The 18243-nt window shown below is 39.3% G+C and overlaps 1 protein-coding gene and 1 long non-coding RNA gene across 2 annotated transcripts in view; one reads left to right on the top strand and one right to left on the bottom strand.

Moving 5' to 3' along the window:
• Nucleotides 1-17439, bottom strand: part of smarca2 (SWI/SNF related BAF chromatin remodeling complex subunit ATPase 2) — a 40326-nt gene extending 22887 nt beyond the window's left edge. The window contains exons 1-16 of the mRNA XM_028032940.1: nt 17286-17439; nt 15160-15420; nt 14295-14427; nt 13164-13616; nt 11837-11938; nt 11375-11621; nt 10463-10589; nt 9021-9194; nt 8749-8922; nt 7772-7942; nt 7159-7209; nt 6472-6602; nt 5676-5733; nt 5382-5479; nt 5091-5238; nt 1312-1475 (exon numbers count right to left, since the gene is read on the bottom strand). Coding sequence (XP_027888741.1) covers nt 1312-1475; nt 5091-5238; nt 5382-5479; nt 5676-5733; nt 6472-6602; nt 7159-7209; nt 7772-7942; nt 8749-8922; nt 9021-9194; nt 10463-10589; nt 11375-11621; nt 11837-11938; nt 13164-13616; nt 14295-14427; nt 15160-15393 — 2465 coding nt within the window. The 5' untranslated portion in view covers nt 15394-15420; nt 17286-17439. The remainder of the gene's footprint in view (nt 1-1311; nt 1476-5090; nt 5239-5381; nt 5480-5675; nt 5734-6471; nt 6603-7158; nt 7210-7771; nt 7943-8748; nt 8923-9020; nt 9195-10462; nt 10590-11374; nt 11622-11836; nt 11939-13163; nt 13617-14294; nt 14428-15159; nt 15421-17285) is intronic.
• Nucleotides 5-17974, top strand: LOC114154152 (uncharacterized). Its single transcript, XR_003597501.1, has 3 exons — nt 5-594; nt 1622-1624; nt 17962-17974. It is a non-coding gene; the product is annotated as an uncharacterized LOC114154152 (long non-coding RNA).
• Nucleotides 17975-18243: the final 269 nt, after the last annotated feature.

Here is an 18243-nt window from a genome sequence, read left to right as displayed (position 1 = left end):
TCTCCCTCCCAGAGGTCGCGTTAACAGAATATTTTCCGTATTTGACAGTTTTGGTTTTTTTAAAAGACGGAAAAATTTGAAGACCGTCGGTCATTTTGACAGGTTATAATTCACACCCTTGACTGTTGCACATGCGCAAACATTATAGACTTTATGCAAAAAGTTAATCGTAGAGGCATCTAAAATCAATCAATAAAAAAAATCCTTTCTGAAAATCATCTCATGGAATCTGAACTGAGTCTTTCTGGCCGGGAGCTGGCAGCATGTTGAAGAGTTATGGACCGGACGCTTTGGAGCGTCTGGTTAGGAAGAGCTTTCCAAACCTTTGGTTGACATGACGCCTTTAATTCTCCGGTACAAACCAGAGAAAACTAAAGAGAATGCAATGTTGTGTTAATCCATTTATAGTCTAAACAGAGGAGCCGACAGTTTATCTTGAGAACATAAATGACGGTGCAGAAGCTAATTAGACCCTAACATGCACAACCAATGAGAACGCAGCTCCGCCGCTGTGAAGAATTAAACTTAACTCATCCAGCGGTTTTAACAAATGGAGCTGGAAGACATTAACCTCCCGCGCCCAGAAGGAGAGCGGTGCTCAGAAGCGTGGCAGACGTAACATCTGTCCATTTTGGGAAAGCGAAACCATGCAAAAAAATCCTCGTAAAAGCCCAGGCCCGGACTGCACAGGGTAAAAAACTCGGAGAGTTCAATTGATCGGTTTGGATCAGACAGAGCCAACTGATTAAGGAACTAGCGCAGATTTCTCTGCAGATGCGTCCAGGAGGAATTTGTGAGGCGGTGCGTTCAGAGCCCAGCAGGTGAAGTGCTGGTAATTTAAGTGGAGTCGTTTAATTGAATGTATTATAAGTTCTTGGGGCCACAGTCAGTGGTTTGTGTCACTACGGAGAAAAATGTAGGTGCGTTCATCTGCATTATGTGTGATGGGATCTTTATTCACAGTGAACATTAACTAAACCACATAAAAATGCGCCTAAATAACCTATTATTATAGTTTGACAGGTAAAAATAGTACATTTAGTACCGATTGTTTTTAATGCTGTTGGTCAGGATGATGGATAACAAAAGAGTCGACCTCTGCTCCCTCCCTCCGTTTGGACTTAAGAGTATAAAAAGGAATCAAAGTTTTCTCTGCTGAAAGCATCACTTCCCCCTTTCCGGTTTAGATTTTTATTTGCATAAAATTGTGAAACAATTATCCACCACTTCACTCCAGTAAAATATTCTGCATTCTGTACTGTTGTGTATTTGCAGTGGCAGCACACTGTGCTAAAGCTGAGGAGTGCTTACGAGAGAGGAACTATGATGAGATAGGGGCCGTTGAGCCTCTTGTGCTCCATCAGGTAGGTGATGAGGGCGATGGTCTGGATGGTCTTCCCCAGGCCCATTTCATCAGCCAGGATGCCGTTCAGGTCGTTGTTGTAGAGGGACACCATCCACTCCAGACCCTGGACCTTAAAAAGATACAAACAAGAAAATATTTCAGACACCGACACGCAGAGCTGCAAAGTTTCTGTCGCAGAAAATGACACACTGCAGATGAAACACCATATCAGTTCTGTTAAGTCCTCTGTAATTCAACTCTAGTTTGTTTGACTAGAAAGTCTGGTTCGTTTGTGGAGGTGTGAATGCGTAATAAGAGCGAACTTTTATGGTGACAGTTTGAAGGGAAAATAACAGAATTTAAATAAATTGTCAGTTTTTCTACCACACAAAAAAGATTTTCCTGGTGAGCTCGCTGCATTTGTTTTTCCATCTTGCTGCGTTTCAGAGCTGCAGCAAATAAAGCAGGTGGAAAAATAAAGACAAGCTGCAAAATAACAATGAACAAAAGACAGGATGATGAAGCAGAACAAAAAGGAGGCCAGCGGCTGCAGAAAAAAGGTCCAATTATAAACCTCGTGTCTCTGATCAGTGCGTCCGTCAGCGATGTCTCCAGAAACAGAAAGCAGCTCTTATATTAACACAAATGAACAATAGAAATATTACTGCTTCTATAAATTCCCCAGGTTTGTTATGCAGATTGATGCTGGAAGTGGAAACAAGTGATCCAATTATTGGAGAATCCCTAAGGAGCAGCAGCACAACTCAAATAAAACCAGCCAAACAGTAAATTAGGGGGATGTGCAGAGAGACAACTGGATGCTGAAGGAAAAATAATGTGAGCCGCTCCCAATTTAGTCGTTCGTCCTCCATCTCAGCAATCTGCGGCACAGTGAAACCTCGATCACAGCAGATCTGCTTGGTCACACCTGACTGCCTCCAACAGGTAAAAACTCATTTACAGACATGCAGACAAGATGGGCATCGGCTTAAACGGCTCCAGAAGGATCCAGGTGCCTGACTGAACTGCACTACATTATGCTAATGGATGCAAACAACGACAAACCTAGGCTGCAGTCAGCCAGCTTTGCATAATTTATATGTTAATTAAGAATATGAGGATTATTAAGATGGAATTATTCCTAAACAAATGATCTGGCTGCTGCTTAACTTCTATTAAAAGTACAAATCTCCAGCAGATTACTTCCTTTGTGTTCCTGTTAGAGTTGCACTGAGCAGCTTTTTGCTGAACAACACAGATTTCCAGGTGTTGTTTGAGCTCTTAAAATCTTTATTTTAATTTCTAGAGACTATAACACAGAAAAGCTCATTAGCAAGAAAACACATGAACCGTAAAAGACAGAAATGTGCTGCAGGTTTGTACCTCTGACTCAGACATAGAATGAGAAGATAATGCGACGATAAGCATTAAAACTTCACCTAACTTTTATTTTTAAGTTAAAAACTGAATCTAAGATGGAGAAGAAAAACTAAATCATATTTTGAAAGTATCTGCCCTGCTTATCTCTGGTCATCTCATCAAGATTCAACAAAAAGATTCGGGCATCACAAAGTACTATAGCCAGGGCTTTAATACGTTAATTTTGATTTATTAATTACATAAACTGTAATAATATACAATAAATCATTTCATTTTTATTTTCAGGACAGAACCTTGTGAATAAAGAGTTTCTGGTACACCCATAAATTTGACGCACAACCTGCATCAGCTAACATCAGTGATGGACGATAAAGCTGCTTCTCTCGGCCCATAAGGGGTTAATTAATATGTGGGGACTGAATTGTGTTTGCAGCAGTGCGAAAAGCGCCAGAGGGCAGAGAGGAAGTGTTATTATCTGATAGTATCTGTTCTCCCAATAAAAGGCTAATAGTGTCTGCAGGTATTGACTTTGGATTGTCAGTTTAGTTTGAATCCTCACCGTCAATTTTCATCTAATGGACATTTGCACCCTAAATGCTTGGATATTAAAGTTAACTATTAAAGAAACTATGCAGATTTCTGTTAAGATCATGATGTTTCCCTATTTTCCTTCAGTTTGTTCAGGGAGTGAAAAAAAAAATCAACATTAAATAAATCATTTCTAAAAGCAGTCATTTTGGGGGGAATTTGAGGTATTGGTTGGGAAAATCCGCAACTTTTAACTTTTGTAGTTCAGAGCTGAAAAACTACAACCTGTTGGTTATAAATGTTGTTTCTGTTTTCAGTATAAAATCTCTATTTGATCAAATTGCTGAAATTAAACTAAAAGCAGATGCTCTAACATAAACGCATGCTGCACTCTGTGCGCTGAAGGAATTTTAAATTACAGCCAGCTCTTTCACTCATGGAAACAAGACAATTATTTAACTCCAATAGGCTTTTAAAATCCATCTTAATGATCAGAAAATGACTGCTCCATTACTGTCACCAGTGTGTGTTTTCTGTTAAACAAACTGTCTTTTTGACTGATTAGAGCCAGGAAAACGTACGACTCCGTAAAAAGACCTCAAACTGCGTTTCTACGCCGGCGTAGCGTCTTAACAGAAAAATATGCAACACTGAACAGTCGATAAGAGGAAAAATGACTGCAGATGAAGTTGAAAGGAGTCTGAAGAGAAAAGTAATTTTAAAACCAAAATTAAAATTTCAGCTACCAGATTAGGTTGAGGTACAAGTATGTTTTGTTTTAATAGAAATCTAGAAATATCTATTCATATTTTTTAACCAAAAAGAGAATAAAACAGCATAATCTTGGGGGGATTTTAAAATTGAAGACAAATTATTTTAGATTTGTTTTCAGATTTGACGTCTCAGCTGTCTGCTGCTCTTTATGACTCCTGTTCTCCTCTGAGGCCTTCGCAGAACAGGAGGCCGAGTTCCAATTCGCACCAAACCTCCATTTAGAAAGTTTCATTTATAAAAAGGGAATATTTCCTTCATCTTTCCTCTTAACCACTGCTGTTGTTCTGCGACACAAAAAAACCCGACAAGCCTCTTTGGGGTTTGAGTTTCTGAGAAAACATGAAAAAGCTCAAGAGGAATCAAAACTCGAGCAAAAAAGAGAACGAATTCAGTTGAGCCTAATAAATGGTTTATTTAATTTACACACGGACTTGAAAAAATTCTAGATCGGTAACTATGCGTCCAATCCATGAGTGCAGATCTGTTCAGTCTAATTCTACGCTTGTGCCCTGAGTGACGTCATGCTTTATTATTTGTTTTAGATTTCATTTAGAATTCCTAATTCCACTTTCTGAACCATCTGAAAGGTTTGTTGGTGTTTTTTACTGGTGTTTAAGTGTTTAAATGAGCTGTACTGCAGCAGAGTTATCAAATACATTTGTAATTCAGTCCATTTATGTCTTCTGAAATGTTTTAAGCCAGTTCAGATGTTTCAGTTAATCAGGTTTATTTGTGCAGCACAGCGGTTCAAGGCGCTTTTCATAAAAACTCAAAATTACAAAGTCAGCATTACATTTTGCCTTCACCAGAATCATACACATTAAATGTTTTCAATGCTTAATTTAATACGGTTCAAAAGCTCTAAACTCTAAGCAGGTGGGTTTTTAGTCTGGATTTAAAGGAACGCAGTGTTTCGGCTGTTTAGCAGTTTTCTGGAAGCTTATTGCAGATTTGTGGTGGATAGAAACCCAGTAAATCTCAGATATTGGCCTTGGAAGTGAAAAAAGTGGATTGGTTCGCAGCATTTCAAACGTAGGAGGCGGTTTGATGTGAGCGTGTTTACCTGGTACTGTTTGAGCATGCCGTTGATCAGCAGAGACGACTGCTTCTCCACCCTCTCGATGACGGCGTGCGCCACACCGTAGTACGACTGGGAGCTGGTCTGCCCAGTGGGGACGCTGTACTCATCATCCACGTCTTGTTTGGCCGACCTGAACGTGTGCAGAGGAAGAGAACAGCTGAAGTGCTTTTGCTCCCGTCTGACACTGCTTTAACTTCATTATGCCTGCGCTGGACTCGTGTTTTCTCAGAGCTAAAATGTAATATGTGTGACAATGAAAAACAAATGAAGTACTCGATGATGTTCTTGGTGTCGTTCTCAGCCACTTTGTCTCCGTTGGGATCAACTTTCTTCTTCTCCTCTGTTTCCGCCTTGCCCATTTCCTCTTCATCCTGATAAGGTCAAATTGAAAGCAGATAATTAAAAAAAGAGTCCAAACATATAAAAGGCTAAGAATTAAAACTGTGGACATAAAGCTTGCAGCTGCCGCCCCCTGCTGGAGCAACCGGTTCACATTCAAACAGCAGGCAGCTGATTCAAAGCAGGGCAGAACTGAGGATGGAACATGATTCTGATGATTCCACTGACCTCTTCCTCGAACTCTGAGCCGCTTTCCTCGCTGTCTGAACGGGGAGCGACTTCATATCTGGTCAGAACAAAAACAGACACAGGAAGTTTCCACCATCAGGGAAGATTTCAGTAAACAGGCAGAAACAGAAACATCTGGAGGAACGGCTGCAAACGAGGAACCGTTTGGTTTATTTCATTTAAAACCAGAACAATCTGCATCGAGGTCAGAGTATAAAGCTGTGAGTAGGATAGATCATCAGCTTCCTACAAACGTACTTTTTTAATGTTTCCAGTAGATTTTATGCCAATTATTCTACAGAAAATCAGAGATAAGATCGGTTTCATATTGACGTATCAGCTGCTCAGCCAAAATGAAAGTAATCAAGAGGCGATTCATTGGTGCACCCCTAATAAAAACACAAGTAAAGAAAAAGCAGATTTGAAATGTAAGTTTTGGACTGGCTTTTAACGTTGACCAATTTTAAATCAAAAGAAAGAGAAATCTAAATCCTGGAGGCCACTGAACAGAACACTCTGTCTCCTCGTTTCTTCACTTCAGCATGGGGAGCCATCAGCAGAACATCAGGGATCTGCCGGTACATCTGGCTGCAGAAACGTTCTGATACCGCCTGTGTCTGTCCATGAACAGCTCTCCAAGTCAGGAGGTTTTGATAAGACTTGTGTATAATTCATTACAATAAACAGTAATCCCGTCCTGGTTTGCTATTCCCATTTATTTCCACATAAATCTGCCTGTTAATGTGCTCAGAGCAGATAAAGGTTTCTGCAGCTGCGTAACAGTACGGCTTCTCACCCAGGGTTCATCTCCAGCCAAGCCTCCAGCTGGCTGGACTTGGGGGCATCGGTCCCCTGCAGAACCTTCCCGGTCTCGGTCTGGATCACTTTGACTGGCAGCTCGCTCATCTGGCTGCTCTCATCCATGGGCTGCAACACAACGAGACGCTTTGAGCTTTTAGCAGAACAAGCAAACAAACGCTACGCAGTTTCACAAAAACTCTGACAGGTTTTTGTTTCTAAAGATGCATATGATAAAAAGGCAAACAGATTAAGACCAAGCAATTAATCTGTACTGTTGGATCTGTACTTGGAGTTGGATTAAAGTCTCTTAATCCAATCAATGCAATTTTTCTGAGTTTGTTTTGGTCTCAGCTCTAAACTCATTACTCACCTGGTGAGTTTAATTTCACAACTAAACTGGACTTGTTTAGCTAAATTGTACATTTAATTTAGTTTCACAACTAAACTCACCAGGTTCACTCATATTGAAAAAACTAAAGGACCTTTTAAAGTTTTATTACTGATGAGAGGAAAATAAAGAGTCAACAGTCACTAAAACGTTTTTCTCTGCTCTGAAGTGCAGAGCAGAGCTGCATATTCCCTTCTAGAGAAGAAGTACATGAACAACATTTCAGAAAAAAGACAACTTTAATCCCGATAATAAAAGGTGGAAAAACACCAACATTCAAATACAGTGACTAACCTCGCCATCCGGTCCAATGGCGCTGGTACCTTCACCGTCTCCTTCCACCTTCTGGAAATGAAAAAGAAAAACTGCTGTGTAAATGATTTTCACCCACTTCAAAATTAGAGCATGAATGTAAACGCTTAGCTGCTTGAAGAAGTTCTAACAGTAGATAGAAAAAAATTCAACATAGATGTCAAACTAACTTCATAAAACAAAAACAAAAAATTGCGCTTTCAAATGTATCCAGAATACATTTAGGGGAAGCTAACTGTGCTAAATATTTTAAAAGTTAGCAAAAAGTGCTAACTGATAAAGGAGCTCTGCTATTAGTGAAGTGTGACCACCACTGCTCAAAACAAACAAGATTAATGATACACATTTAATGTATGTTTTACATAGACAACATTACGATTAAGACAAACTAATTAATCAAGGATAAATAGTTTTGGTGCCTTTTGCTGCATGTTTCCACCTTCTTCTTTCTTTGCCCATTTTCTGTCTGCAAATACAGGCTAATAGTGTTTCAGAAATATTATAGAAATATTTTCTAAAAAAGAATATATATTTTTGGTTTTGGAATTGAGCGCTTTTGCCAGGTGAAAAAAACAAACCCAAAACTTCTTCCCACCTTCTTTTTCGTCTTCCTTCTCTTCTTCTCCTTGGCAGCCTGAGCGGCTTTGTGTTCGTACACCAGAGTCGTGAGGTTGGCCACGTATTCATCCGTCTGCTGCAGCAGGTAGGCCAGACGCTTGTCCTTCTTCTGGTCAATGAGTTTTCGATAGCCTTCCTCATCCTCTTCCTGGAAAGACGGTGACAGGAGGGTAATTAGTTCACCTTCAGACTCCTACTGCAGCCATCTCAAAAGGTAGCAAATTCAAAACGGATATAACTTCCTCATCTCTGACTGCAAACATGTAGAACTATTAAAAACAACACCTAGGAGACAAATCCTAAACATTGTCAATGGATTCAATTTATGGCTGTTCTAAACCCTTTTATTACTAATGGTAATTTCACCCTTTTGTAGTAACAAATAAATAATTCAGCTCCTTTTTAAAAAAAAACCATTTCATTGATTAAAATACAAAAAACATGCTCAGTGAGAAATAAAACATTTCATATTAAATTTTAAAAAATAAAAAGCAAGACTAAAATGAGGCACTGCCTTTTATACAACTTTTTTTATTTAAAAAAAAATATTGTTTTTTTTTTTAGATAATCTATGTTTTATTATTTTTTACACATTATTAGTCTTCTTGCCCACCAAGCAACAAAATGGAGCAAGAAGATATTAAGCAAAAGCTAAATTATATTCCAAAACCTAGAGAGAGCAAAGTCAGGTTTGGAAGTAATTTTAAGTGATAAAAGTTTAAAATAATATTTTCCAGAGTGAGCGCTCTCTTTTCGGCGGTTCGTCTTCCTCCAAAGCTGCTAACAGCACTTAGCATTTGTCAGCAGCTCACTGGTGGAAGTCAGAGCGTTGTGCAACAGAAATAATGGTCCGGCTGAAACACAGCGCACTGAATAGCAAGACATAACTTAACGAAACCTTGAGGCAAATAATTTGCTTTTGTCCTTTTGTGGCTGATGTAGCCACAGACTTACCAGCAGCTTCTTCATCCTCTCCTTCTCCAGCCGCTCCGTCTCCTTTTTCTGCTCCCGCTCGGTGTTTGTGTGCCAGTTGGCTACGGCTCGGGTGAGTTTCTGGATTTTCCCGGACACCGAGCGGTGGTATTCCTTAAAGTCCTTGGCATGTTGGAGAATACTGTTGAGATATTCCTGCAAACCAGGCAACAATGTTTTAGGTTTAAAAATCTTCAGGACTTTTACCATTTTATACCAAAAGCTACACATTGACGCCCGCTCAGAGGGCTCACCTGATGTTTCTGTCGGCGCTTCTTCTCCTGCTCCAGTTTCTGCTGCTTCTCCAGTTTCTCCGTCATGCGCGCCTCCCTGAGCGTCTGCCGCTTGCTGCGCCTGTACGCCTTCGAGTTGAGGGCCGTCTCCAGGGTCGTGTCGCGCCTCATACATGCCACCACATCCTGCCTCAGCTGGACGTTACGTCCGATTACATAAGAAAAAAAAAAACGTTTCCATCAATGCTTTTTTTATGCACATTATTAAGCATCACATTCAAAAGGGCTTGAAATTTGAAATAAGTGATTTCACTTTGCAACATTTTGAGGCTCTGAGTTCTTAGTAAGTTCTGACGTAGCGAACGTTTCCATCCACTGGTGGGTCTGTGCCTTACCAGAAGCAGAAAACTGAAAAAAGTTTAAAGTCCAAACGTCCATCATGGAGGGGAGGACTCTTCATTTTTCTGAGATTTGTGGTTTATGCTAGTTAGCAACCTGTACTTCCTGTTTATTACAGGCATGTGTAATAATGCTGAGCATGCTAAAGGTTGTGCTAACATTTAACAGCCACTCATCATTTAAAATTGTTATAATACTAACCACCTTTCTATGAATGTTTGAGCTTTGCATAGCCTAAATAATGGAAACATGCCTAATGGTCATTTTCTTTTCTCTCTTTTTTACGACATTTGAAAAGTTTGCTCAAAATTTGTATGACAATTGAATGAAAACATAGCTATAGCATAAAATTAAGATTTTTATCAGTAAAAAATTTTTTATGAAAAGAAGTATTTCATAGTGAAGAAAGTTACAAAAAATATCTAAAAAAATTTTTTGCTATGTTTTCTGCCATCTGTCAAATAGAAATAATTTTGGAAATTCCAACTAACCAACAATGGAGAAGCTTAGACTGATTTAACTTCAGACTGTGAGAAAGAAATTTACTTTTCATTCAGTGAAAGTGAAGATCTGGTTTCAACAGTACGCGCACGAGTCACATAATATCTTCTTCTTTTGCAGAAAAGCCACAAAATGACATGACTTTATGTTTTTTCAATCGCTAGTTTACATGAGAAGAAGAAAAAGTGTGACAACAGACGAGATGTTTAAGTAAAGCGGGGAAACGGTTGCACTCATGGCTGAACAATCTTCATGCTAGAGAAAGCACTGTAGCAAATGTTTTTCTGTTTCATTTTATGTCCTGGTTTGCAGTAAAAACTGTTACAAAAAACTTGCCTGTAAGAGAAATGTGTCATTTTTGAATGAAAAAATTATTGGATAGAGCCAAAAAGAAAGAAAACAAGTAGTCTTTAGTGGCAGTCCTGAAGAAAATCTGATTAATTTTCTTGCAAAAGTTGCTGTTAATTATTTTTGTTGTTTTCAGAAAACCAAGACTTGCTGGATTACAGTTCCAATTCTGAACTGGAGGCCAAAAACTTTTCATTTAGGTTCAGCTCTCCTACCTGCCGCTGGAAGTTGAGCAGCCGCAGCGCCTTGAGCTCCACCGTCGCTTTAGTTCGGAGGTCCGGAGGCAAAGAGCCAGGCAGACTCTCCAGTTCCTGGATCCGATGAGCGATCCGGGCCTGCAGTCTAACAGAGACCATCACGCCGTTAAAAGCCACTGAATACACGTTAATAGGTTTTAGAAAACAGAAATCACTAGGAATTATTGCCAGAAACACATTTTCAATTTAAGATTATTGCATTTGCTGTCCAATGACAAGAAGGAACAACGGCAGAATGGAGACATTAATCACAGATTGTTAGGGAGTAACCAAACCTAAAGAGAATTTAAAAAACTAAATTCAGTCTGCAAACAGTCGACAAAAACTGCAACAACTCCAACTTATGTACCATCGTCACAAACTGACCTGCAACCAGATAGCTGTAGGCCAATGTTACAGATTAGTTCAAATCCTAATCTGTTGACCTTTAGATGCCAAAATTAGATTAATTTGTCCCATGTTCATTAAATTCATCATAAATGAATAGCAAATGAGCTAAATTTATAAAGCATTTATCCAAATTCACAGGGCCTCCACTTTCTATCAGATTGAAGGGAACACAGTTTGGTAGATTTTTTTTTGTGATTTATTTTCAATAATTTCAGTTCAAGCTCCAGAGAATTTCATTGCTCTGATAAACAGCTACATCTCATAGAAATGCACTTTAATATGTTTTAATGAATTTTAATGCATTTTCTTGTTGCTCATTCTCTGAGTTTAAAACCAGCAGTGTGGAAAGACAGAAGCCTTGTTCCAGATTTCTATCTTCATTTTCAGTTTTCACATTTTAGACTATAAAAACAAACTTTGATACTTCATATTTTTGTTTCCAAGAAAAGTAAGAAAGTGAACCTCTGGTCCAAACTCTACCTGAACTCTCTCTCCTGCAGGATTCCCACCGGGTCCAACCCCTGGGGCTTCTGGACCGGTGTGATCCGGTTCTGTTTCTGCTGCATTTGGAGCATGGGGGACACCTGCTGCCCTGGAGGGTGAACGGCCCCTGAACTCCCCGGGACGGGGCCTGGGGCCCCTACAGGCGCCTGGGGGGGAGCGGGAGACGGGCGTCCACTGGGGACCGGGGTGAGGTGCTTCTGTGCTTGATTGTCACTAGCTTGACCTGGAAAAATAAAATAAGACTTTTAATGATCTTACCATTCGGTAATCTTTAGTGTGTACATGAAGGAGCTTTTCTGTTTCATATTATACCGAGATGACAAAGTGACAGCTATAACAAATATTTGAAAAACATGTTGCTTATAAAAGTTACAAGCTGCTGAGGCCGGAACAGAAACTGGCACACGAGTCGGTTTCTGATCCAGCCTGAGGACTCACCGTCAGTCCAAGGCTTGGGTCCGGTGCTTTGATTGTGTCCTTGCAGTGCTGGTGTTGGGCAGGGGCTTGATTGGGGGCCGCTCATGGGAGCCATCGACATACCTTTCAGACATAACCAGTTAGATCCAACATACAACTGTGCAAGTTTTCTGAAAATGTCAAGGTGGGCTGAAGAAAACGGCAACATCCAGGAGATGCTTTCTGACTTTTAAAAGAAATGCTGGAGATGTAAAAATACCCCAAAAGCTATCAGTTGTAGCCATATGTGTAAATACTTACTTTATTTTTTTATTATTGCATTCATTTGTGTCATTTATAAAGTGGGAAACAGATAAAAGAGCTGCATTGTAAGAAAAATCAATTATTGTTGAAATTAAATCATGTTTTTATAACTTCAGGTAATAAAAAGGTCTCTGCCTGTTGCAATAAATCAACTAATCTCATGATAAATTAAAACAACTCAATAATTTCTATTTGCATGATTTATTGTTTCTCTCTTTCTACCAAAAATTGGCTGATAAAAGTTTTCAGTTTGGTGTTTTAGTTTCAACTAAGAGACTTCATAATTCATTCAATTTGTTGTTTCTGTTGTTTTTGTTTATTTCTGCATAAATAAAATAAAATACTGTTTGTATTTGCAGTGCTAAATATTGCAAAAACATTTTGCAAAGTAACAAGTAAAAATACATTCAAGACCTGCAGAACAGCAAAAACACTGAGTTCCAGGCTAAGAAGCCACCTGGTCAGAGTTGCTTTTGAACTATAATTAATGAAACACTAACCAACATTTTGATGTATAATGTTGGCACTTGATTATGTGTGCACCAATTTATCGGTCGGCCAATTTATCAGCGACGATTTTCTTAATTTTGGGTGATTGACTGATATTTACATGTCAAGCCATGTTTACCTCGACAAAGGTCTAAAAATCATCTGCTGTCTCTTCTGCTCTGCAGTGAGAGGTTTGACTGACAGACCGGCCCACCAGGTCATGTCTGCATGTTTGAAGTTTAACGACAGTTACTCCACTGTTGCCAACTCAGCAACTTTCTTGTTAGACTTTGCAACTTTTCAGACAAAAAAAATGGTATCAGCCAAAATCAGAATCAGCAGATTAGGTTTGGTAATTGGTGGTCGGCCAGAAAACTGAAATCGGTGCATCGCTACACTTAAAATGTAATGTTTACTGGTTGACTTTGTATTTTTGTGTTTTTATGATGGAAAAGAATTTGAACTGCCTTGTTGATGAAATGTGCTACAAATAAACATGATTGATTGATTGAAAAAGGGAAACTCGTCATTATATCCGTTTGGTTGCTCTTCCTACCTGAAGGCCTGTATGGGCTAGCACCAGATGCTTGCTGCTGCTGCTGCTGCTGCTGCGGCTGCGGCTGCTGCTGCTGCTGTGGTTGTTGTGGCTGCTGCTGCTGCGGCGGCAGCGGTGCCTGCGGTTGCTGCTGTTGCATCGTGGGTAGGCTCCTTTTGCCCTGAACAGCCAGCTGGAGGTTCTCGGGCAGCGGCTGCCCGCGGGCCAGGATCTTATAGGCCAGGATCTGCGCCCTGAGCTGCTGCAGCTGGATGGGGCTGAAGGAAGAGGGGCCGCGCCCCGGCTGGCTCATCCCTGACATGCTGGCCATGCCTCCCTGAGGGTCCATGGACATCATGGGGCTGGGCTGGGCTGGAGGCATGTGGGGCGGGGTCGGCCCTCCTCCACCTCCAGACATGGGGCTGGAGGCATGCTCATGGATTCCCAGTGGGGATGGATGTGGAGACATGTATCCTAACCCCACAAAAAGTTTCATGTTTCAGAAAATTCACAATCATCAGTATGAAATTTGTATTTTACTTCTTTTTTTGTGACAGATCAACAGAGATTTGCAAGATGTTCAAATATTTTGTTAGATATATAAAAGTATTATTTATTTCTCTTCACTGCAAAAACACAAAATCTTACCAAGTATTTTTGTCCAATTTCTAGTAAAAATATCTCATTACACTTAGAATAAGACAAAACTAACTTACTACTAACTTTTCAGCAAGAAACAGAAGCTTGTTTTAAGTCACCAATTTCACAGTATTCATTTTAAAAAGTCCTAGTTCCAGTGTCAGATTATTTCACTATTAACATGACCACTAGTAAAAGATGATACACACAAATGCTAGCCGCTCTTTTAAAAGCATTTATCATGTAGCTTCCATTAACATACAACTCCTGTTGGTTTCTCCCATAAAACACCATTAAAATACATTGCAGACTGTGGTTGTTTTATTTCAAGAGGTGTAAAGACTTATATTTAATTTTTAATAATAATAATGATCCTTACTTTCTCAGTTTTGGGATATTAGTTGTCACTTCTTCTAGATAATTAACAGATTTTATCACTGATAATTGGATGATGGCGTCAAAAAGAAAGCTCAACTTTGAATATTTATTTGAATTTTACACCCTGAGTTTCACCTTGGCTGTGTTGGTCCATCGGGCTCTGAGGAGGCCCCATGCCACTGTGCAGGGATCGCATGCCGACACCTTTCATGTGACCGAAATGCATCGCCTCGGCCATCGTCTTATCATTCATGGCCGCCTCCATGGGCTGAAACAAGACAGAGAAACAGGAGACTTGGTCATGCTGCTGTTCCTGTTTCAAAACGTTGGTCTGCTGGATAAATCTGACTCTTAGTAAATATATTAACAAGTTTTTATAGCTTTTGTTTTATCTTTTTTGATTGGCGTTGATTTTTTTTTTTTTTTTTTTACAATTAATCTCTCTGCTTTTGCAGCTTGTAGGTCTTTTGCTCGTACTTTTTTATTGCTTTTAACATTTATTATAATTTGTAACCAAAGCAGCAAAGTGTTACTTTTACTACCTTCAGCAGCTAATTAGTTTCTCAAAGGTTCACATAATATCTGAACTGCAGTGCCAAATCCCACAGGAGTTGAAAAGGAGGCTTCATGAATGCAGAGCAGAGAGAGAAGCAGAAACTGTCTTCAGTCAGAAGCAGTTCCAGATTTGTTGCAAGACTGACTGCTACCGGAGAACCTTCCTGCCTATAGCATCACCATCTACAACGACTCTTTTAAAGATACTTGGCTGTTATGAATTACAACATTACTTTATTTATCCCTTTGGGATAAATAAAGTATTTTTGAATAGAAGTGAGGACAATCACTTGATAAAAATCTAATTTAGCAGAAAATTTTACTTCATTCCACTTAGAAGAAAAGAAATTGCACCCAGATAGCTTGAATTTGCTTCAGATGTTTTGTCAGTGCAACAACAAAGAACTTTTAAACTCTCTGTGAGGCAGTGGAAGTGACAGCTAACCTTATGCATAGGATACATGTTGTCCTGAGAGTAATCGCTTTGTCCCTGGGCCTGCATGCCGTGCGGTGCGTTGGGTGTCCCTGGTCCAGGACTGGGGCCCATCATGCTGTGAACAGAACCTGGTGAGGGGTCGGGTCCGGGGCTGGGGCCCAAGATGGGCCCTGGGGACAGGCCTGCCCCTGGTGACGGGCCAGGATGGGACATGCCACCTGACGTGTCTGACGGCGTGGACATCTACTGGACTGAGAGGACACCAGTCAGCTGAGGGGGAATAAACAACAAGTATTGGATTTTAAATCAGGTAAACAACAAACAGAAACAAAAAAAGGAAAACATTTTACATGTACTATTTAATTTTTGTCAACTAGATAACAATAAAACAACAATAAAATCATAAAATTTAACTTAATTCCAATTTCATTTCATTTCAACCCTGTTTTCAATCAAATCAGAAAACACTTTAAAAACATCTTTGTAGATATTCAGATTTCAAATATTGTGATAGAACTGGGAAATAGTCTTCTAATAGCATCCAAATACTTTAAAATAGTTTGAAAATCACCGTAGTCCTCTTCCATAGTGGACAACAACAACATTGCTGATGTTCTTCAATCTTAGAAGTGCAAAAAATTATTTTTATTTGTATTTTCTTTGTTTGCCTCTTTTAAGACTTTAAAGATTGATCATATACCGTAATGTCTTCCAATTACACAAAATTAACTAGTGATATTTTCAAATTTCCTGTCAACTGTAAACACCTTTTAACTCAAAAACATGGTGAGCAGTCGTTTTCACCAGACTGTGTACATTTTCTGGGGGAAACAATAAACCTGACAAAACTCTGGCTATTGTGACAACAGATGATCAGTAATTCAAGTTATTTGATCATAGGAACCTGACTGCTCTAATTTGTCCTTCTAAAATTCTGTGAAAGCAGAAAAGGTTTTAATTTTGACTTTATTTGTGTTCAGTTATAACAAATCATAATGTGGAGCCAGTTATGTGTTTTTGTGTAGCTGAAATGAAAGGAATTTGATATTTTTAGTGTTTTTGTTTTGCTTTGTTTTGTTTTTTTGTGGGAGCACAGAACGAAATAATGAAACAAAAATTACAACAGCAAAAAATAATTTAAAAAACACGGCACTTCAGACCTGCAAATTGCAGATCCCAGATCTAGCAAATGAAAACGGTCATCCTACGGCTAAAGCTGAAAGTACAACACCTTAATCTGTGATTCATGGTTAAACTAAAACTGTGAAGGTGGAACATTTAATTTGATCCAAGAGAATTATTAGTCATAACAAATTTAGTCTCATCTTTTCAGTACAGTTCTATGGGGTATTGGCCCCTTTTCGCCCCGTCTAGAACCGCCCATGCTATAAAGCTACCAAGAAAAATTCAATGTAGGAAACATTTAATTAAAAGCCGATATGAACTCAGGTGTAATGTTTATTGTTGTCTTTTCCTGATACAAAGTTATTGTTTTAAATATGCTGTCAATACTGAAAACAATTTTTCGGTACAGTGTAAAAATGACATCCTCGGTGAAGGGAGATCATCCAGATTAACAGCAGCAACATACATAACAGACGCATAGTTCAATGTTTAAACACTGAAATGCAAACTGCCGCTGATAAACCACTGTATTTAAATACCAAAATATAAAGGTCAAAATTAAACAAACAACGGATTCTCTGAGACATTCCTGTACAATTACATGACCGTTAGCTGGTGAACTATCACCATGAAGAAGAAGCGACTCTGATTGGATCATCATGGCTTCCCTAAAAAACTGGTGGCCATCGTGTGCAGACAAAAATCAAACTTAAGAGGAAAGTCGGGCCTTTGTCAGCGTCATGCCAGCACCTTTAGAGACTTAATGCAAGTTAAATACGACGCTCAGAAAGACGGAGCCTCGCAGAGCAAATAATTGAGCCGATTTTAAAGGTGTTTGTTTGGCTCGAGCGAGAACTTAGCTAACAGCTAGCTAGCTTAGCATGCTAGCTGTCGTTTCGGACTGCTACCCTGTGATGTGTTCCGTGTCACAAAGTTTGGACAGTTGAACACCGCGCAGTTATTAGGAAAGCGTAAAGATTAGGAAAAAAGAGCGACGTGAATTATTTTACCTTTCAGTTGTTGTGAAACCGCACGCCGTTAGAAGGGATTACTGTAACGTTTCTTCAGAAATATGACGGGTGTCTAGAAGTTCACTCCCCCCTCGGTGTTGTTTTGCTGTCATATTCAGTTTGCTTTCGTCTCGCCTCGCTGACACTGATTTGTCAATGTCACCGGAAGTTCCGCCTCCAGAGGCTGATGATTGGATGAATATCGGTCAGTCTTTTTTTGTTTATACGGGGCGTGTGCCTAATCTATTGGCACTTATTATCGGGAGTTAGGGGTCTTTTCTGAGATCTGGATCTACTTTTTCTGTTCACACTCGTTTTACTCTCAGAAAGGTACTAAGATTTTTTTTCAGTATTTATATTCAACACGTGAAATTCTTATGCAGACTCATTAAACAATAACTATGTATTGTGTATTCAAGTTCATCTGTTGTCTTTCACATCCTTTATGTGAGTGGTGGTATAAACCCTGCACATCATAGGGCAATTCAAATGTTTATTTTATTGCTAGTTTTGATAATTAGCTGTATTTATTAAAGTAAGAAATAATCCAAAATTGACCCAACTAAAGTTTCATTGATTGATGAGAATTATGCTAAGGCCCTTTCAATCTCGTAGAAAACTACTGACTACAGTTGTTCAGTCAACAGTTATTCACTGTCTCCACAGAAAGTGTAAGCCACAAAAAAATCATTCTTTAACCAGCCGGCTGTTCACAAAACGCCGTATCCACATCAAGTGGAAGTTGAGTGGAAGGAAAAAATGCAGAAACAACACCGAAAACATTACTCTTGAGGCTACTGTCAAAACTTCTAAAGAGGTTTAACTGAAGATATGGATTACATTAAACCATCCTAAGGTGTTCACAACATGTCTTGATGCTCAGTTCTAGCAGTTTGTTTAAAAATATTTTTTACTGAAATCCATTTTTTTCCCCATAGTTGTTCACACTACTAATTAA

This window comes from Xiphophorus couchianus, chromosome 12, assembly GCF_001444195.1.
Source record: "Xiphophorus couchianus chromosome 12, X_couchianus-1.0, whole genome shotgun sequence".
NCBI classification, from domain to species: Eukaryota; Metazoa; Chordata; class Actinopteri; order Cyprinodontiformes; family Poeciliidae; genus Xiphophorus; species Xiphophorus couchianus.
Note: the sequence above shows the minus strand (reverse complement) of the source record. Positions and strands in the feature narration are given on the sequence as shown.